The sequence below is a fragment of the Haliotis rubra genome, unplaced genomic scaffold (assembly GCF_003918875.1).
Source record: "Haliotis rubra isolate DU_JTF1 unplaced genomic scaffold, ASM391887v1 Scf676, whole genome shotgun sequence".
Taxonomy (NCBI): Eukaryota; Metazoa; Mollusca; class Gastropoda; order Lepetellida; family Haliotidae; genus Haliotis; species Haliotis rubra.
In genome coordinates this window covers 358,633-380,037 of record NW_025767386.1, presented here as the reverse complement: position 1 = coordinate 380,037, position 21,405 = coordinate 358,633, and the positions used below count along the sequence as shown (strand labels likewise).

The 21,405-nt window shown below is 38.3% G+C and overlaps 1 protein-coding gene across 1 annotated transcript in view; it reads left to right on the top strand.

The window, feature by feature from the left end:
* The first annotated feature begins 398 nt into the window (after positions 1 to 398).
* Positions 399 to 21,405, top strand: part of LOC124257846 (thyrotropin-releasing hormone-degrading ectoenzyme-like) — a 30,078-nt gene continuing 9,071 nt past the window's right edge. The window contains exons 1-14 of the mRNA XM_046691991.1: positions 399 to 914; positions 7,185 to 7,343; positions 8,108 to 8,225; positions 9,454 to 9,574; positions 10,776 to 10,924; positions 11,111 to 11,224; positions 12,343 to 12,453; positions 13,639 to 13,704; positions 15,168 to 15,233; positions 18,660 to 18,838; positions 19,254 to 19,363; positions 19,754 to 19,899; positions 20,317 to 20,372; positions 20,709 to 20,856. Coding sequence (XP_046547947.1) covers positions 415 to 914; positions 7,185 to 7,343; positions 8,108 to 8,225; positions 9,454 to 9,574; positions 10,776 to 10,924; positions 11,111 to 11,224; positions 12,343 to 12,453; positions 13,639 to 13,704; positions 15,168 to 15,233; positions 18,660 to 18,838; positions 19,254 to 19,363; positions 19,754 to 19,899; positions 20,317 to 20,372; positions 20,709 to 20,856 — 2,043 coding nt within the window. The 5' untranslated portion in view covers positions 399 to 414. The remainder of the gene's footprint in view (positions 915 to 7,184; positions 7,344 to 8,107; positions 8,226 to 9,453; positions 9,575 to 10,775; positions 10,925 to 11,110; positions 11,225 to 12,342; positions 12,454 to 13,638; positions 13,705 to 15,167; positions 15,234 to 18,659; positions 18,839 to 19,253; positions 19,364 to 19,753; positions 19,900 to 20,316; positions 20,373 to 20,708; positions 20,857 to 21,405) is intronic.

Here is a 21,405-nt window from a genome sequence, read left to right as displayed (position 1 = left end):
GGAAAAGCAATTTTCCCACGTAGAGTTATGTAATTATTCCGGCTTGTTAGTAGTGCGTGTTAATCCGCTAAAGAAGAGATAAATGTACTTGTAGCAACAAGTATTATCGAAAAGCTTGATAAATCAGGTGTAGTATTTCTTTAAACCTCCGTCACATCTTCCCAGACTTTACCCTAGCTGTTATATCTGAGATGTCAGCTCCATGTACTTAAAAACATCTAAAAAAAGGACTCTTCATCAGTAACAGGATAAGAATGCCACATGTAGAACTTCCTTTGGTTAACTATTGAAATTAGGTCAATTTTCAACCCTTTCAAGTGATCTTATACGGGCTGTAATTTTGCTGAATCAGCTCAAAACATGTTGCAATTATATGTTTAAGGCAAGGATGACCTAACGACTACAATAACATCAATGATGTCGTTGTCATCTTCATTGGCACAGACGGCATCGACAACCACAAACGCTTCAGATGCTACATCTGCATCAACGACAACAACCACCCAACCACCGCCTGTAAACAAAACCCTCCCAGGTCAAGTGACCCCGTATCACTACAACATACAGCTGTTTATGGACATTTACCAAAATGATACATCATTATTCAAAGTCGACGGCAACGTCTCCATCTTCCTGGACGTCAAAGAACCGACATGGAACGTAACACTTAATGTCAAAGAGCTAACCATTTTTAGAGAGTCTCTTTCACTAAAGCCATTAACAGCCAATCAGTCTGTGCCAAGAATTGTTCAGACAATATGTGATGATGATAAGGAGTTTTATGTACTGCTGTTGAATGAGGAACTGGCTGTAGGTGAGAAATACGAGCTGTCGATTCGTTTTGAGGACCAACTGACGTCATCACCGTATGGATTAAGTTACTATTCTTATGATGACCAGGCTGGACGAACACAGTGAGTATCTGTATGAAGCAGTCCTTCATAATAAATCTATTTTTTATATCATTGTTTAGCGCCACACATAGGAGTACCTGTATAAAGAGGTCCTCCATCATGTATTTATTATTGTTTAGCGCCACACATAGGAGTACCTGTATGAAGCAGTCCTTCATAATGTATTTATAATTGTCTAACGCCACACATAGGAGTACCTGTATGAAGCAGTCCTTCATAATGTATTTATTATTGTCTAGCGCCACACATAGGAGTACCTGTATAAAGAGGTCCTCCATAATGTATTTATTATTGTTTAGCGCCACACATAGGAGTACCTGTAAAAAGAGGTCCTTCATAATGTATTTATTATCGTTTAGCGACACACATAGGAGTATCTGTATAAAGAGGTCCTCCATAATGTATTCATTATTGTTTAGCGCCACACATGGGAGTACCTGTATAAAGAGGTCCTCCATAATGTATTTATTATTGTTTAGCGACACACATAGGAGTACCTGTATAAAGAGGTCCTTCATAATGTATTTATTATTGTTTAGCGCCACACAGAGGAGTACATGTATAAAGAGGTCCTTCATAATGTATTTATTATTGTTTAGAGCCACACATAGGAGTACCTGTATAAAGAGGTCCTCCATAATGTATTTATTATTGTTTAGCGCCACACATGGGAGTACCTGTATAAAGAGGTCCTTCATAATGTATTTATTATTATTTAGCGCCACACATAGGAGTACCTGTATAAAGCGGTCCTCCATAATGTATTTATTATTGTTTAGCGCCACACATGGGAGTACATGTATAAAGAGGTCCTTCATAATGTACTTATTATTGTTTAGCGCCACACATAGGAGTACCTGTATAAAGAGGTCCTCCATAATGTATTTATTATTGTTTAGCGCCACACATGGGAGTACATGTATAAAGAGGTCCTTCATAATGTATTTATTATTGTTTAGCGCAACACATAGGAGTACCTGTATAAAGAGGTCCTCCATAATGTATTTATTATTGTTTAGCGCCACACATAATAGTACCTGTATAAAGAGGTCCTTCATAATGTATTTATTATTATTTAGCGCCACACATAGGAGTACCTGTATAAAGCGGTCCTCCATAATGTATTTATTATTGTTTAGCGCAACACATAGGAGTACCTGTATAAAGAGGTCCTTCATAATGCATTTATTATTATTTAGCGCCACACATAGTAGTACCTGTGTAAAGAGGTCCATCATAATATGCATTTTTATGAATTTTTAATGCTACACACAACATTTACAACGACAGAGCAGTACAGGATCAGACATTATTCAACTTATAAAGTTGAAAAATAACGCGATGAAAAAAACCGCGAGTTCAAACGATTCACTAGTTTCTCCCCAGCGCTTGGGGGAAAAAGTGGTTTCAACAGCTGGGCTGCGCTCATAGCACATGCCCAGTGAAATAGGTTCGCTGCCGGTGAATACTCGGAAAGCTTCTGTGTGAGTTATTTTTCTAATGTTTTGTTGATATCTCACAGGCGCGAGCTTTTTATATGTTATGACAGTAAATTAACTGTTTATATAATTTCATTTGTCTATTTCACCACACGTTCTTCTTACCGAGTCACTTTCTCAGTTCGATACTTAAAAGCAATGTCATTATTTAGCGTTGACAGAATTTCCAACTGTGATATAGATATGTCGTTGTCACAGACAAAACTCAATGACTTGTTTTATTGACACCTGTGTGTCTGCCTGCCTGTCTGCTAATGACAATATTTAATACACAGCTGCTATCACTGACCACATGCAATTTGAACTTAACACCAATCAGGCTATACACCACAAACAAAATGCATTGATTTATGGCCCGAGTTCGGTCTCTGTCACATTATGTAATTACACAGACAGACAGGTGTGATAGTTAAACATTTGACATGTTATAATGTCTGTTGATTGCAAAATGTTATACACAAAAAATGAGCATGTATTTACAAAACCCAACATCTCTACATATACACACACAATAAGCCGTGAGGGCATACGCAAATGAACCTCGTTTCTTGGGAAGTAAACCGAAGTACACAATATTGCACTTTTGATTTGCGATTGTACGCTTATAATTTTGTTTATATGTTGTTCATAACCAGCAATGCATATTATATGTCACGAATAAGTGATAATTGTGTTTTAATTATGTTTGATTTTTTGGTTGCATGTGACCTTTAAACATACCCGAAAAAAATGTAAGTGAAAAATTAAAATTTCCATGTGCATAGTCTTTAACACTTATGACAACTGTGTTACTAATTATGACCTATTATTCTAACCCCAACACCCTGGTATGTCCATTCACGTGACACTGTACATGGAATGTAATTATGACATATCATTTCTAACCCTAACACCCTGGTATGTCCATCCACGTGACACTACATGGAATGTAATTATGACATATCATTTCTAGCCCCAACACCCTGGTATGTCCATCCACGTGACACTAAATGGAATGTAATTATGACATATCATTTCTAACCCCAACACCCTGGTATGTCCATCCACGTGACACTGTACATGGAATGTAATTATGACATATCATTTCTAACCCCAACACCCTGGTATGTCCATCCACTTGACACTGTACATGGAATGTAATTATGACATATCATTTCTAACCCCAGCACCCTGGTATGTCCATCCACGTGACACTACATGGAATGTAATTATGACATATCATTTCTAACCCCAACACCCTGGTATGTCCATCCACGTGACACTAAATGGAATGTAATTATGACATATCATTTCTAACCCCAACACCCTGGTATGTCCATTCACGTGACACTGTACATGGAATGAAATTATGACATATCATTTCTAACCCCAACACCCTGGTATGTCCATCCACGTGACACTACATGGAATGTAATTATGACATATCATTTCTAACCCCAACACCCTGGTATGTCCATTCCCGTGACACTGTACAGGGGATGCAAAATCGTGGAATACTTTTTGCCAATAAATGATAACAAAAAGCTGTAACAAAAGTGTTCGTAAAGTGGTCAGCCTACAGTATTCAGCTCCTCATCCACAAGGTTAAGGTTCCATGCATAACCGGCCATTCTCTAAGGTTAATTACTGGCTAGATTATAATTCTGATGCGTCTGTTATTTCATCTGTATTCACATCACTGTAAATACCCAATTTTAACTAAACTCCGGGAATATATAAACGTGTATCGACTCCCGCAAATATAGCACGGGTCTGTAATCAGTTGTAACAGTAAGCAGATCTGGGGCAGGAGTACGAGAGAGAGAGAAAGAGAGAGAGAGAGAGAGAGAGAGAGAGAGAGAGAGAGAGAGAGAGAGAGAGAGAGAGAGAGAGAGAGAGAGAGAGAGAGAGAGAGAGAGAGAGAGAGAGAGAGAGAGAGAGAGAGAGAGAGAGAGAGAGAGAGAGAGAGAGAGAGAGAGAGATATCAATGTACCCCGCTGTCAATCGCAACTCATTTGGTACTTCGCGGTAGTAATTCTTTATCTCGAATAACATTGAAACACGTATGATGTACGAAAATTACCGATGTTTTGCGAATGCAAATCGACGGAAGAGAGATAACTCTAAATCTGTTTTTCTTGTCAGCAAAATCTAGCGATGGATACAAAAAGATTTGTACCCGTGCTTCAAACAGTTCAAAATTAACATTAAGGTGTTCGGTAAGACAAATACTTCGGACTCAGGGAACATAAACAAACATCGAGGGTACATCAACCCATCCCCCCCTCCTGACCAGTGAACAACTTATAATGTGCATATCAGAATTTTTTTCCATCACTGAGTACCGCACTGAAACGTCTGAAGACAATTTGAATGAGTAAATGAGTGACTATGGTTTTACGCCTCTTTTAGCAACATTCCAGCAATAACACTCCAAAGGACACCAAGATGGGTTTCACACAATGGAGATAAAGTTATCATAAACAGAGCGTGAGGGTTTCGACCATTTGGAGTGAGTGAGTTTAGTTTTACGACGCCATCTGCAATATTCCAGCTTTATGGCGGCGGTCTGTAACTAATAGCCAGGACCAGACAATCCAGTGATCAACAGCATATGTCTGTGCAATTGGGATACGATGACATGTGTCAAAGACATGGTCTACCGTTAGTTGGTTCCCTCAGCTTCTGTGTAGCATACAGCAACCGTTTGATGTGGGGTTTGATTTATTTGTTGTTTAACGCCACAATCAGCAATATTCCAGCTATATGACGACGATCTGTAAATCATCATATCTGAACCAGAAAATCTAGTGATCAATAGCATAAGCATCAATATACTCAATTACGATACCAATGTGTCAACCACGTCAACGAGCCTGACCACCCAATCCCGGTATTCGCCCCTTTCGACAAGCATGGCTTATTTAGGATCAGTTCAAACCCGGCAATTCAACTCATGGGAAGCAGCTCCGTTAAAGAAAATTGAGGCTCCTCCGTACATTATGTTGCTCGAGGTGAATGTATGTATTTGGTATAATAGCAGATAGATAAATAAAAACAGAATGCCTTTTTCTCCAACATGTTTCGTTCTTTACTCATCAGGAAGATTTCACATTTAACATGAATCTCTGATTATTTTTGTTTCTCAGGGTGTAAACGTTATTATCACAAATTAACAATATACCGTATTCAGCTTCTAAATAATTAAAATAGTTAATATAAGTGCAGTTGATTTCACCGTAGTGAAATTTCCCGTAATAATCCATCACGTTAATCAATATTTAATGAGCGTGTTAAAACAGTATTTTCTCAAAGCTAAAGCCTTGCAGATTATCTCCCAATCGACAAACACCCAATTTACAGACAGTCGATTGACAGACACTAAACTAGAAGGTTCATTAGGATAACACCTACGGGTGTAATGGAACAGTCCACTGTCTAGTGAGTACTGACTGACTGACTGACTGAGTTTGGTTTTACGCCGCTTTTAGCAATATTCCAGCAACATCACGGCGGGGGACACCAGAAATGGGCTTCACACAATGTACCCATGTGGGGAATCGAACCCGGGTCTTCGGCGTGACGAGCCAACGCTTTAAGCAGTAGGCTACCCCACCGCCCCGTCTAGTGAGTAGAGTATGGTGAGCCTGAAACAGGTTCCTTACTGAGAAGTTGGATTGGGTGTAAATAGATCTTTTTGTGATTCAATGATAATCTGTCTTCTCTTCTCAACTTTGTTTTTACTTTCAGTTACTATCAATTTATCTTATTTAATATGAAATTGGTATGTGTTTGTGACAGGTTTATTACTTGTATTACTGCACTTTTAATCTTTAGAGTATTTTAAACCTGTTTTTTGAAAACGGGGATTAATAGATTAACTCATTTTATAAATAGACTAATTTGACTTTGTCTTGAACAACTTAATTGCAAGCTGGTTTCACGCACACTCTGTTCCCAACTTGATGGGAGCAGTTGTTGTTACAATCAGTTATACCATTGGTACATATGTTATATTTGGGACTACACTTTCGCAGTTAAGTAACGATTCTAGTACTTTTGTTTAGATGAGACCTAGAGGGCTTCGAACCCTAATTCTATCCACGTATTGGTGAATCATGCTATGTTTATGCGACTTTCGTCGTTTGAGGTGGCGGTGGGGTAGCCTAGTGGTTAAATTCCATTACCTACATGGGTAAAATGGGTGGAACCCGTTTCTAGTGTGGAACACCGGCCATGCTATTGAGGCAAAACTGCTAATAACGGCGTAACACCATACTCACTCGTCGTCTCGTAGTTCTATCTTTATGTGTAAATTCGTCATATGATTGTGTATTTGCTCTCCAGTATCACGTGATTGTGACACAGTATTTAGAGATTGAAATAAAACCGTGTGTTATTGTTCTACACTAATGCTTAATTCCTGAGAAGGTACGTAAGTCCCAATACTTACAAGTAAATTTAATCTTACCAGGATTTTAAGCGTAGAATTTATGTGATTTTTAATTATGGCTAAGTTTGACTACATTGTCCCCGGTATGGTGATCTACCTTCAGTTGTTGGCGATCTATAGCCCGTGTTTTATATTGAATTGTCTTCTTTAATTAAAATGTTTTAGTTTTACATGCTAGTTTTATGTTCACATCTGTGATACTCTAATAGTTTTACTGTCCATCTATTAATAGTTTCATCTTTATTGTATAAATTGTTTTCGTCTGGATATGGCTGAGATATTGCCGATGTGACGTTAAATATTACCTCTCTCACTCACTCATGCTTAATTGTGTTATAGCTACCTAGCCATAAGCCATTTCCAGCCATCTGGAGCACGCCAAGCTTTTCCCTGTTTCGATGAACCTCGCTATAAGGCCACCTTCAACATAACGCTGGTGAGGGGAGTGGGCAACTATACCTCATGGTCCAACACTGACATCATCCGGCAGGAACCAAGGTGTGTTGCTAATGTATCAAAATATAAATTAGTCGTAAGCACGTCATGGCAATGCAAGACTGCGTTGTCGTGGAGACGCCAATATTGCGTGACAAGGCGTGAGGTCATCCTTTCTTTGACAGCTTGTTCATGGGAATACCCCTTTTGGTCATGTGGACAATACACCCGACTTTGGTGGCTGGTTTGAATCCCATTGCGGGACTCGGAAGCTTTTACGCTCCACTTACAGCTGAGCACGTTCAAGCGGCAGGTGGGGTAGCCTAGGAGTTAAAACGTTCACTCATCGCGCCGAAGACCCGGGTTCGATTCCCAACAATGCCTCAATGTGTTAAGCCCATTTCTGGAGTTCCCCGTCGTGATATTGCAGTAATATTGCTAAAAGCGGCTTACAATTAAACTCACTCACTCATATTAAGTTTGAGAAAAATACTTCTCTGTTCCCCGGACCACGCGGCTTCCCTGGGATGATACCTCTACCCTGTCACGGGACTCTCATACATATCGCCCTACACGTGACAGTTGCGGTGGGGTAGCCTAATGGTGAAAGCGTTCGCTTGTCACGCCGGAGAACCATGTTCAATTCCCTACATGGGTACAATGTGGAAACAATTTCTGGTGTGCCCCGCTATGGTATTCCTGAAATATTGCTAAAAGCGGCGTAAAACCATACTCATTCACTACATGTGACAGACCTAAAATGAAGGAATAGCATTATGCAAGTCTCTATTTTGGCACACTTACAAGCAAACATAATCATGCGTCAGGGTCGACAAGTATGTCGCTGACGTTTACGAGAGGACACCCAACATGTCAACCTACATCCTCGCCTTCGCTGTCGTCAACTACGACTACATGGAAAACGTCACGTCCACGGGGGTCATGGTAAGACGACGTCCTTTAAATTTAAATTTAGGAGTATTTTTGTTCTTTTAAATTTTGGCTAATTTTTCCAATAGTCTCCAGCGGCTGCAGAGATGGTGTAAATCCAGCTTTGACCCATGCAGGAAGCAAATGCACTGTAAGTCCCCATGGTCCCTAGTATGGTGATCTATCTTCAGTTGCTGGCGGTCTATAGAGCGATTTTATATTGTGTTGTTTTGAAATAATTTATCATGTTACACTGAACTCAACTAGTTTTAATCAATTTGTGACAATCAAGTTGTCATACCGTCCTTCGCTGACAGGTTTTTAAATAAGTAGAAATATGTTTATTCTTAGTACATAACTTTTTGTCGTCACGATATGGCTTACAAATTGCCGAAGTGACGTTAAATTTTAACTCACTCACTCATGGTAAGACGCGGTTGAGCAGGCGTTATTTAGATATAATAGCAGCCCATGAATAAAGGCCTAACTTAGTTTATTTTACGAGTAAATGTATCAATTATTTCATCACAATAGTTCACGTACGATATGATAATAATAAATAATGATACCCATCGACGATATTTCCGATTATGGATCTTTCTAGCCAGCCCTACTAACATTACAAAACCGCTATCAACACAAATGTCTTGCAGCTTTGATGTAGTGAGTTCTATTCACCTTATGACCGTCCCTGGTATGTTAGAAACAGCTGCAGGCAAACATTGTTGTGTTTATATTTGATATGCCTTGTTTCGAACTAGGCCATTTGTAACCTCATATTCCACATCAGTCATCATTTTGCGGTTGTGATGATGTTCTGATATCTCAATGTAATTTCGAAGTCCTCATTCATCTTCCACATCGATGTGCTTGGATTTGTATTTCGTGCAAAATTTGTCGCATCCCGCATGTGTCGAGTGCATCGCGTATATATATATATATATATATATATATATATGTGTGTGTGTATATATATATACGTGTGTGTATGTATGTGTGTATATATATTATATATGCGCGTGTGTATGTGTATATATATATGTATGTGTATGTATGTGTATGTATGTGTATATATATGTGTGTATGTGTGTGTGTGTGTGTGTATATATATATATATATATATATAGGCTGGCTCAAAAGATATTCATTTTACAATAATCGATCTCTATGATCCAGCCCTAGATTAAAGTAAAGCAACGGTTTTGTGTGGAGAGTAATTTGAGATATTTATTTTGTATTGCAGTATCGCACTATATTTAAACCTGACACCATTGCTGAAGTAACGATGTCCCACGAGCAAGGAATACGTATCTTCGATTGGTTTAACCAGAACCTGCACCCGCCATATCCACTGTCGAAACTAGGTAACTGAACTGAGCTGTGTGGAATGGGGTTTAGAGCCGTGTTTCATAGTTACAGAAGTACAGTGTACATGCACGTGTGTGTGTAAGTTTGTAGAGAGTGAAACGGATTGAAAATGGGGGTAGAAAGAGACAGCGAGAGATAGAGATAGAGAAGTACTTACACCCATTAAGTGACAGTTCAAACTCGCAAGGAGAATATATGAGGGAAAGAAAAATATACTCATATTTGTATGTGTGGTTTTGGGAGAGAGAGAAAGAGAGAGAGATGAAGACTCGTGGAGGCGAAAAGAGAGAGAAGGAGTGAGAGATAGACAGATAATGAGAGGTTGAAACAGAGAAAGAAATTAGAAAGAGAAAGAAAGAGAGGAAGTAAGAAAGCGAGGAAGGGAGAAAGAAAGAAATAGACGAAGAAAGAAGATCTAGGAAGAAATGGAGAGAAAGAGGAGACGAAAAAGACAGATGAGACAAAAAAGAGAAATCGAGGAGAAAGAGAAGAAAGAGAGGGAGGACGACAGAGAGAGAGACAGAAAGAGAATAAAAAGGAGAAAGAAAATGAAAGAGAGCAAGAAAGAGAGGGAGAGATGAAGAACTCACTAAGAGAAAAGAGTCTGAGAGAGGAAGAGAGATAGAGAGATAGCAAGAGAGATATAAAGAAAAAGAGAGGGAGAGGAGAGAGAGAAAGTGGGAGAGAACAGGGGTAGATAAATGAGTAATTATTATCAAAGACGGTAACGGTGTTAAGCTGTCGCAAAACCGTCTTAATTCAAAGGTATAGAAAATATAGGGTTCAACAAGTTCGATCGTGCTGGCCAGTGATTGTCAACGTACCCCGATTGTATCTAGAGGACGTTGTTCGCAACAACAACCACGTGTTTCTCAAATCCTAAATGATTGTTTACCGACAGCTGCCATATATTTGGCATGTAGCCGAGTTCGATTTATAGCAATGGACTTTATTAATCAGTAGACGTTTAACGTTATGAGCTTAGGTGCCGAAAAGCGTAGCGAAAGCAGGATTCGAACCGACACACAGTGCCTAATGGTAGTTTGCAGACACGGACTTTGTCAAGTACCTGGACTGAGTGAAACCTGGAAACATAATTTCAGTCTGACTTACAATTTTAAAGATCAGTTAGACGTCTCAGTAAACCTCAGCAACCTTATTTGAAACCTCAGGATGACCAATCAGAATCACTTTCAGATAACATCCTCATCAGAGACCGCCTCGGTGCAGCCATGGAGAACTGGGGATTGGTCATATATAAAGACATACTGTTCAACCCCGCAGTCAACACGATGAAGGCCAAACTGGGAAACATGCTTCTACTTGTACATGAAGTGTGTCACCAGGTAACAGTTGACTTCTTATAGAGTTTGAAGGTATGCCAACTTTCAGTGACTAAACTTTACAAGTGATGATAAAGAGTTTGGAATAAACGTATTACATTGTTGCAGAGAGACATGGGAGTACCCTGTTCTTTATTATTTGTAAATTATAAGATAATTCCTCAAAGCTGATGTTCCTGTTTTTTTCAGTGGTTTGGAAATTTGGTCACGCCGAAAACATGGCGATGGTTGTGGCTGAGCGAGGGCTTTGCAGTGTTCTTTGAGTACCACGTGATACACAGTCTTCATCCGTCATGGAGACAGGTTGGGCGCACATCATTAAACCAAGATCGTAGTTGTATGTCATACTAATCTCGTGAACGGTATAGCTTTCAAGTCAGGTGTGATGATATGTTTTACATTTGAGCTGTAAGACCTGCTTGGAGGTAATACATTTGAATGTTATAAGGGGAGGCGGGGTAGCCTAGTGGTTAAAGCGTTCGCTCGTCACGTAGAAGACGCGGGTTAAATTCCCCACATGGGTACAATGTGTGGAGCCCATTTTTGGTGTCCATAGCGTTGATATTGAGCCTGGAATATTTTGAAAAGCGATGTAAAACTAAACTTACTCACTGTTACATTTGAATTGTATAGGTTTTATCATCGAATTGTATTAAAACTACTCTTCATATGACTGGCTAAACCTGCTGCCTCTCATATATTGTTCATTTTGTAACCCACTGACATGTTCTCTCGCTACTGCCATCGAATTTATTGATTCGCAAATAGTGAACTGAGCCGTATAATGTACTCGTATCTATTCTTTCTGATATTGCATGCATTTTGAGTGAGTGAGTTTAGTTTTACACCACTGTTAGCATTATTCCAGCAAATATTACTGCGGGGGAACCAGAAAAACGGCTTTACACTTTGTACCCATGTGAGGAATCGAGCCCGGGTCTTCGCCTGACGAGCGAACGTTTTAACCACCAGGCTACCCCACCGCCCCTTTTGTAAACTGATAGCTTATAAGTTAAGTATTCATCGGGGTATGATATTGAACAATATTTCATTTGATAACGATGTTTTGAAAGAAAGAACAGTAGCTTTGATAGAATGGGACTCCATGATATTGATATCTCTTGATACACAAACATCACCCCAACCAACGATGTCTACTTGGTGACGTTTCCATTCGTACAATGGTCCAAATTTTGTAGGTGGCACTAAATTTACCATAGCAACATTCATGTGCCGCATGTGGCCATGCTTACAATGGGTCTTGTCAAGATTACAGTGGAGTCTGGCACACCATTTTGCAATGGACTCACACATAACTGGTCGTCATAGCTACTGCAGGTTGTCATGGTTACAATAGTCCTAGCTACAACACTACAACGAACTGCATGTTTGGTTAGAATAGCTTCATACTTGTTTTTCAGGATGAAATGTTTGTGGTAGACCAACTCCACCCTCTGTTTATCCTCGACACAAACAAACGCTGGCCACTTGTGAAAGATGTTCCAAGGTTCGACCACATCCTCTACTACAAGGTAATAGTGTTGGGAATTGGTTAAAATCTCATAATTGATGATTGGTTTATTACAACCAATCACTCATCGAAAATAATTGGATTGCGCCATTTATCAAATTTTCCTGTTATGTTTGTTAATGGACAAACGTTTTGGGGATTTTTTTCAAATTATACAAAATACATTTGCAAATTTCACATCTATAAAGGGTGAATAGTATGTTAGGAACATAAATTGCTAGAGTCATTGAGATAAATTCAATCATGACTTGGAACGAACTTTTAGTGCTTATTAATCGTAAATTTTCTGACAGATGAAAACCAACCTTGGGAATATTATTGTTAATGCAAACATGTGTTCCCAAAACAGTTTGTGTTAGATTATGAGAAACACGATCGATTGCTTGATCGTTTAGTCACTGCGACCAATCTTCCATTATTTCAATTAATCGGACCACCACTACAAGGTAATATGAAAAGCCCAAAGTTTTCCTCTCTATTCTGTCTTAAACAACAAGTGAACGAATCCTAATGAATATGTCTATATTTGTTTGTTTGTTGGTCATCGTCAGGATGAGAAAGCCACAATAACTCGGTGCGCCTAGTGGCTGCAAGAGTTGTATACTCCCCAGGGAGTTGAGATTGATAATACGATGTGCCGTTGAGATTGACATCCAATGATCGAGGGGAAAATACCAGCGCCTTGAGCATGCACTAGTTGCCTGGATATGTGCGCTATATAAATATCCTATAATAATAATAATAATAAATAATAACGCCACAGTCAGCAGTGGTGTAGCTATATGACAGCGGTCTGTAAATTATCGAGTCTGGACCAGACAATCCAGTGATTAACAGCATGAGCATCGATCTACGCATTTGGGATACGATGACATATATCAACTAAGTGGAAAAACACGTTCTGGTACCATTCGGTTTGGCAGTTACAGCGCCGATCTCCTGCTATCGACAGCGACACAGGTTAAAGTAATATCTGTCAGTGGTACCTGCATACATGGGCCGATGCATAAAAATAGCTGGTTTGCTATCAGAAAAGACATAACATACAAACATGTAGTTAATCTGGACAGTGAGATAGCGTTGCTTTAGTTCGCGTCATGGGATATACAAATATATGGTTAATGGTGACAATGAACTGGTTTACTGTATGCATAGCGCTATACACAAAGATGGTTTGTGTTGACAGGGAGCCTGCGTTGTGCGAATGTTGCGGACGATCTTCGGAGAGGAGCTGTTCCTGAGGGCAATTAATGCAAGTACAAACAAATAAAAAATATATAAATGCATGTGATGAACGTTAGATTTCAATTCAATTTTTGCTCATACATCCAGCATATTATTGCATTTTCCCTTTTGTTTACGAAAGGTTATGAATCAGAACCATTTTCCAGAGAAAACTAATAATACTCATTCAGAACTAGTAGACATATTCATCAACAACAACCTATGATATTCATTCATAACATATAAACATATTCATATGTAACATGTTTACCAATAATACTCATTCATAACTAGTAGACAGATTCATCAAACACAACCTATAATATTCATTCATAACAAATAATCGTATTCATCAAGCACAACTAATAATATTCATTAATGACAAATAAACATATTTAAAAAGCACAACCAATAATAATCATTCGTAACTAGTAGACATATTCATGAAGCACAACTAATAATACTCATTCATAACAAATAATCGTATTCATCAAGCACAACTAATAATACTCATTCATAACTAGTAGACATATTCATCAAGCACAAATAAAAATATTCATTCATAACAAATGAACATACTCATCAAGCACAACTAATACTATTTATTCATAACAAGCCAACAGATTCATTACAGCACCCGTGAAAATTACACCGGATGTATCAAGAATGTGTACGCAATATGTAGTCAGAATTTGTGTGAGATTAGTACGTTATCACACATGTCCCGTAAGTGTTTTCATTCTGATATATCGCTCACACAAGGAGTATCCCCTCACACCTCTCACCAATTAGTTCTCGCTGTGGAAAACTGAGATTGCTGTGCCAGCATAATATTAACTTTCGCTATGTACACTGATGTTTTAATTGCACGCACCTGAGCTCTCCGCGTTAAATTCAAATCTGAACTGCAAATACAGCAGTTGGAAGGGGAAGGTGACATACTGGCAGGTCTAATCCGTGAACATGTTCAGGCAGAATATACAGCAACAATCTTAAGGGCTCACATGGTTTTTTTTATGAGACGCTGCAGAAGCGTAGAAAGTCAACAAATGTAACCGACGTTGTATGTATGTATGTATCTATGTATGTATGTGTCTGTCTGTCTGTCTGTCTGTCTGTCTGTCTGTCTGTATGTATGTATGTATGTATGTATGTATGTATGTATGTATGTATGTATGTATGTATGTATGTATGTATGTATGTATGTATGTATGTATGTATGTATGCGTCTGTCTGTCTGTCCGTCTATCTGTCTGTCTGTCTGTCTGTCTGTGCGCGTGTGCGTGGTTATGTATGTATGTATGTCTGTCTGTCTGTCTGTATGTATGTATATTTGTAGGTGTATGTGCGCGTGTGCGTGTGTAAATATATATCGCGGCGTTATCCAGCCCCTTAACAGGCGGGCGATGTGCATGCATCATATATCACATGACATGTGTGTTTGTGTGTTCTATGTATGCATGTATCACATATGTGTCGGTGTGTTTTCAGGCGTATCTAGTCAAGCATCAGTACGGATCCGTTGAAACTTCTGACCTGTGGACAGTCTTCAACGAGGTAGTATATACAACTATTTCTCACGTAATAAACATTCGCACATTTGAAAACATGCAAATGTACCCTAAAACCACATATATTTATTTATGGTATTGTTTTAGATTCTTTTATACCCCGTTGGCATCGAGGCATACCATCTATTATCACTATCGTATGCCTCAGCTGTATGCCTGTGTTTCAGCCTTCAAACCTGGTATAAATACATGACTGTCGTGTATTCAGATTGAAATGTCAGGTGGTCAGATAATGGTCCAAATACGTGATGCTGTAATTTAAAACAGGATTAAATACTTGTTATCGAGTGGTCAAATAAAGATTCTAATTTATGTTAGTAAATTAAATCGCTCATATACATTCTTAATTAAAAACGATCAAATACCTGATTTTTATGTAATGAATTTATGCTTCAGATTCTTGGGAGGTAATTAGATAATGGACCATGTACAAGTTTGTAGTGTAATAACTGTTTATATACCTTGTTGTCAGGTAAATATAAATGATTAAAATACATATCATATGATGAAAAACATATATGTTGTCATGTTATGTAATAACGAATCAAGTACCTCTTGCTTGATTATTAAACAAGTCAAGTGCATGTCAAGCAATCATTGAATAACTGATATTATTAACTACGAGGGCAAATATATCGGAGTTCATATTTTTCATACGATGCCCTAGAGCAAAATGTCACTTGACGAGGAAGTGTTCCATGTCAAGCGTCGATTTCGAAGAGAAATACTTCTTTTATTCATGAAATTTTAATATCCTTTACTATGTTCATTCACAGATTGGCATTTCGGAGATAACGTCACCTTGAGATTCGCTTGCAATATTATTGTTATTAAACAAGGTTGTTCAATTGAGTATTTTTTTGAATAAAATACATAAAACAATTAAAATCCATTATATTTATACTTATTGTTACATCGATTGATTTATCTGCAGACGAGAAGGTAAACAAACAATATGGCTGCCCGATCGTTTTACCGCTGTCAGTCAAAGTCAATGATGTTGTCAAGATCGATGGCAGATTAGTTGGAAGAGTAGAAAGTGTAATCCAACCGCTTGGGACATTTCATGTGTATATACTAACATTTCGGCACTCGTGTTGTCAAATACGTGTTGTCAGGTCATTGCTAATAGTTCAAATACATGTCCGATAATTGTTAATAGTTCAAATACATGTTGTCAGGTAACTTTTAATAGTTCAAATACATGTTGTCAGGTAATTGTTAATAGTTCAAATACCTGTTGTTTGGTAATTGTTAATAGTTCAAATACATGTTGTCAGGTAATTGTTAATAGTTCAAATACGTGTTGTGAAGTAATTGTTAATAGTTCAAATACATGTTGTCAGGTAATTGTTAATAGTTCAAATACATGTTGTTAGGTAATAGATAATAGTTCTTATACATGTCATGTAATAGATAATAGTTCAAATACATGTTGTCAGGTAATTGTTAATAGTTGAAATACATGTCAGATAATTATTTATAGTTGACAATACATGTTGTCAGGTAACTGTTAATAGTTCAAATACATGTTGTCAGGTAATTGCTAATAGTTCAAATACGTGTTGTCAAGTAATTGTTAATAGTTCAAATACATGGGTAACTGTTAATAGTTCAAATACATGTTGTCAGGTAATTGTTAATAGTTCAAATACATGTTGTCAGGTAATTGTTAATAGTTCAAATACATGTTGTCAGGTAATTGTTAATAGTTCAAATACATGTTGTCAGGTAACTGTTAATAGTTCAAATACATGTTGTCAGGTAACTGTTAATAGTTCAAATACATGTTGTCAGGTAATTGTTAATAGTTGAAATACCTGTTGTTTGGTAATTGTTATTAGTTCAAATACATGTTGTCAGGTAATTGTTAATAGTTGAAATACGTGTTGTCAAGTAATTGTTAATAGTTCAAATACATGTTGTCAGGTAATTGTTATTAGTTCAAATACATGTTGTCAGGTAATTGTTAATAGTTGAAATACATGTTGTCAGGTAACTGTTAATAGTTCAAATACATGTTGTCAGGTAATTGTTAATAGTTCAAATACGTGTGTCAGGTAATTGTTATTAGTTCAAATACATGTTGTCAGGTAATTGTTAATAGTTCAACTACGTGTTGTCAAGTAATTGTTAATAGTTCAAATACATGGGTAACTGTTAATAGTTCAAATACATGTTGTCAGGTAACTGTTAATAGTTCAAATACATGTTGTCAGGTAATTGTTAATAGTTCAAATACGTGTTGTCAGGTAATTGTTAATAGTTCAAATACATGTTGTCAGGTAATTGTTAATAGTTCAAATACATGTTGTCAAGTAATTGTTAATAGTTCAAATACATGTTGTCAGGTAATTGTTAATAGTTCAAATACATGTTGTTAGGTAATAGATAATAGTTCTAATACATGTCAGGTAATAGATAATAGTTCAAATACATGTTGTCAGGTAATTGTTAATAGTTGAAATACATGTCAGATAATTGTTTATAGTTCAAATACATGTTGTCAGGTAACTGTTAATAGTTCAAATACATGTTGTCAAGTAATTGTTAATAGTTCAAATACATGTTGTCAGGTAATTGTTAGTCGTTCAAATACATGTTGTCAGGTGATTGTTAATAGTTCAAATACATGTTGTCATGTAATTGTTAATAGTTCAAATACATTTTGTCAGGTAATTGTTTGTTGTTCAAATACATGTTCTAAGGTTATTGATTCATAGTTGAAATACATGTTGATTAAAGGTCAAAATGCGTTTTGTCCTACAGTTCCGGATGTCTTGTAATTGATTTACAGTTTACATGTGTATTGTGCCATGGTTTTACTGTATATATAAATGGCTTCAACATTCTGTTTCGGTCCAGTAGTACTGAACAGGGTTGGTGGGGTAGTCTGTTGGTTGAAGGGCTCGCATGTCACGGCAAAGACCCGGGTACGAATCCCCATATTGGAACAATGTGTGAAGTCTATCTCTGGTGTACCTCGCCGTGATATTGCGGAATATTGCTCAAAACGGCGTAAAACCATTTTCAATACTTGACACTAAACACATCCGCCGCGAATGGCTGTAAATTTTGGCCTGAACTTTAACTTTAAGTGGTATGAATAAAATAAGCTTTCAGATACCATTGTTTTTGCCCTGCACCAGTGGGCATCGATCATTCTGATAGAGAAAGTCGACATGATGGCCGCAAGCTTGTTTGAATAAACAATTAAACATTGATAAATGTGTTATTAGTTCATACTGTACTTCTAAAAAAATGTAAAAAAAGAATCCCTACCTACCTACCCTAAATTTTAAAGAGGTGAAATCGGAACAGCAACATTTTTTTAATTTGGCCTTATTGATGCGGACTTAAGCAATACTTACTCACTCACTGACTAATCACGTCCTCTGTGCTTCTATTACAGGAAGCTGCAAAAGAGAACATAACTGTAAACGTTGGAGATTTAATGGAACCGTGGCTACTTCAAATGCATTATCCAGTTGTCATGGTTACGGTCCTAAGGTCAGGGGCCCTTGAAGTCAGTCAGCAGCTATTCCAAAGCAACATGGGTGCGAACGTCAGTGACGATGGAGCGAAATACGGGTATGTTACTGCTGCCAGGTCTGACTACAAACAGAAAAGGAACACTTCAATGTATTCGTATGCACATTATAACGAAAAATCAACGAACCAGATTTGAAGTTGGTATTGAATTTGCCTGTAAAATCAAACGTGTGATATAATTGTGCTTAAATACGCATCAAATAGGAATCGACCCTTACGACCTCAGAGATTCAAAGGAGAGTCATTTTAATGTACAACGCGTATATCAATCTCCTGGATGCCATGAGCAACGGGGACAAAATGGCGGCCGAGTATCACGCTTTTGGCTGTGGTCTGATTGGTCTGATTGGTTTAAGGTTTGCCGAGGGAATGGGGAATATATCTAAATAGAACTGAGTAGAATTTTATATAAATTTATGATGTGGATAATTACATACATTCATATTTATTTCAGATATAAATGGGATATTCCACTTACTTATGCTACTGGGTCTGACACTTCGTCCTTCAGTAAAAACTACACGTATAACGACATATCATGGCTCTACAGGACACAGAACTCAAGTAAGAATGATCCCTTAAACATAATAATATAATAGTACTGGTACTGTACATAGATTCAGGACCGATGGGGTATCCCAGTAGGTAAAGCGTTCGCTTGTCACACAGAAGACCCGAGTTTGATTCCCCACATGGGTACAATGTGTGAAGCCCATTTCTGGTGTCCCTCATCGTGATATTGATAGAATATTGCGAAAAGCGGCGTAAAACCTCAACTCACCCACTCACAAAGATTCAAGTTAAACATCTTAAACTGATATTTGAACATGTTCAACTTGTCACTCTTTTCTGCAAGAAAGGAAATCAAAAGCGACAAGACAACAATATTTCTTTACCACCAATTTACAGATCAATGTATTCTTCTTGACTTGCTGTAACTTTTGCTTTATTCAGCTCTGGTTGAAGACGTCAACATCACAGACCCATCAACGTCCGGAGACTGGGTTCTAGTTAACCTCCACCAGACCGGGTACTACAGGGTAAATTATGACGAGGTTAACTGGTTAGCCCTGATCAGACAGCTGGACACCGATCATACAGTAAGTGCATTCTGTGTAGCCTCTGAAAGGTATGTGCATTCGCGTAGACTCTCCAGCTGGTTAATTAGCCCTAGTTGGAAACAGATCACTTACTCACTCGGAAACAGATCACTCACTCACTCACTCACTCACTCAAAACACACTCACTCACTCTCTCGCGTACACACTCACTCAAAACACACTCATTCACTCTTACACACTCACTCACTCTTACACACTCACTCACTCACTCTTACACTCACTCACTCACTCACTCACTCTTACACACTCACTCACTCACTCTCTCGCGTACACACTCACTCACTCTTACACACTCACTCACTCACTCTTACACACTCACTCACTCACTCACTCTCACACACTCACTCACTCACTCACTCACTCAAAGCATATCTCTACAGATGTATTTGCTTGCAGGTCATCCCGCCAGTCAACAGAGCTCAGATAATCGATGATGCGTTGAGTCTGGCTAGGTAAGCATTTCATTGATAAATGATGTTTCAGTCAAACGAACCCCCTCTGTAATCCCAGTTATGGATGGCCAACAATGCTGGCCGTCAGCCAAATGTATAAGGTGGTCTAGCTCCTGGTCTGTCATATTACGGCCATTGTGGATCGTCCATTACAATATCCATCACTGGATTGGCTGGTCTTCGATTATTCACAGGTCACTGTCATATAGCTTATATATTGCAGAGAGCCAAGTCTAACAGAAAGTAGATATAGCGTTTAGAAGGCATGACTAAATGTATTCTCCACAAAACCAAGTCCCACAGGTTTTTAACTGGTCGAACCTTAATGTCTAAAAGGGTTGGTCTGCTAAACGAGTCCATAGCCTTCCGAACTCTCGGCTTCCTGAGGAATGACAGTGACTACATCTCCTGGACTCCGGCTGTCCGGGCCTTGGACGAGATTGAGGGGAGACTGATGAACACTCGCTTATATGGGGCTTTCAAGGTTAGTGCGGTTCTGATTGCACAACTATTTCATTGTTTTAGTCGATTTGTATGAAGGGGGATGGGGTAGCCTAGTGGTTAAAGCGTTCGCAGAAGACTCGGGTTCGATTCCCCATGGGTACAATGTGTGAAGCACATTTCTGGTGCCCCCGCCGTGATATTGCTGGAATATTGGAAAACTGATCAAACTCACTCACTAACTATATGATTGTGAGAGATGGATTTGACGTCGCTTTAAATAGTTATATTACGGCATGGAAGGTTAACGTCAGAGGAAGGACTAAATCGTGCAGATCTCAGACGTCTTTCACTTTGGTATAACCCACAGTGTGTACTGTGCACACTCAAACCCGTGAAGATCCAGGTTAGAATTGATCTTCGGTTACCCATGCTTGTCTTAAGAGGCGACTAACGGTATCGGGTGGTCAGGCTCAGTGACTTGGTTGTCACATGTCATCGTATCCCAGTTACGTTGATCGATGCTCATGATATTGATCACTGGATTGTCTGGTCAGGACGCGATTATTTACGATTATTTACAGACCGCCGC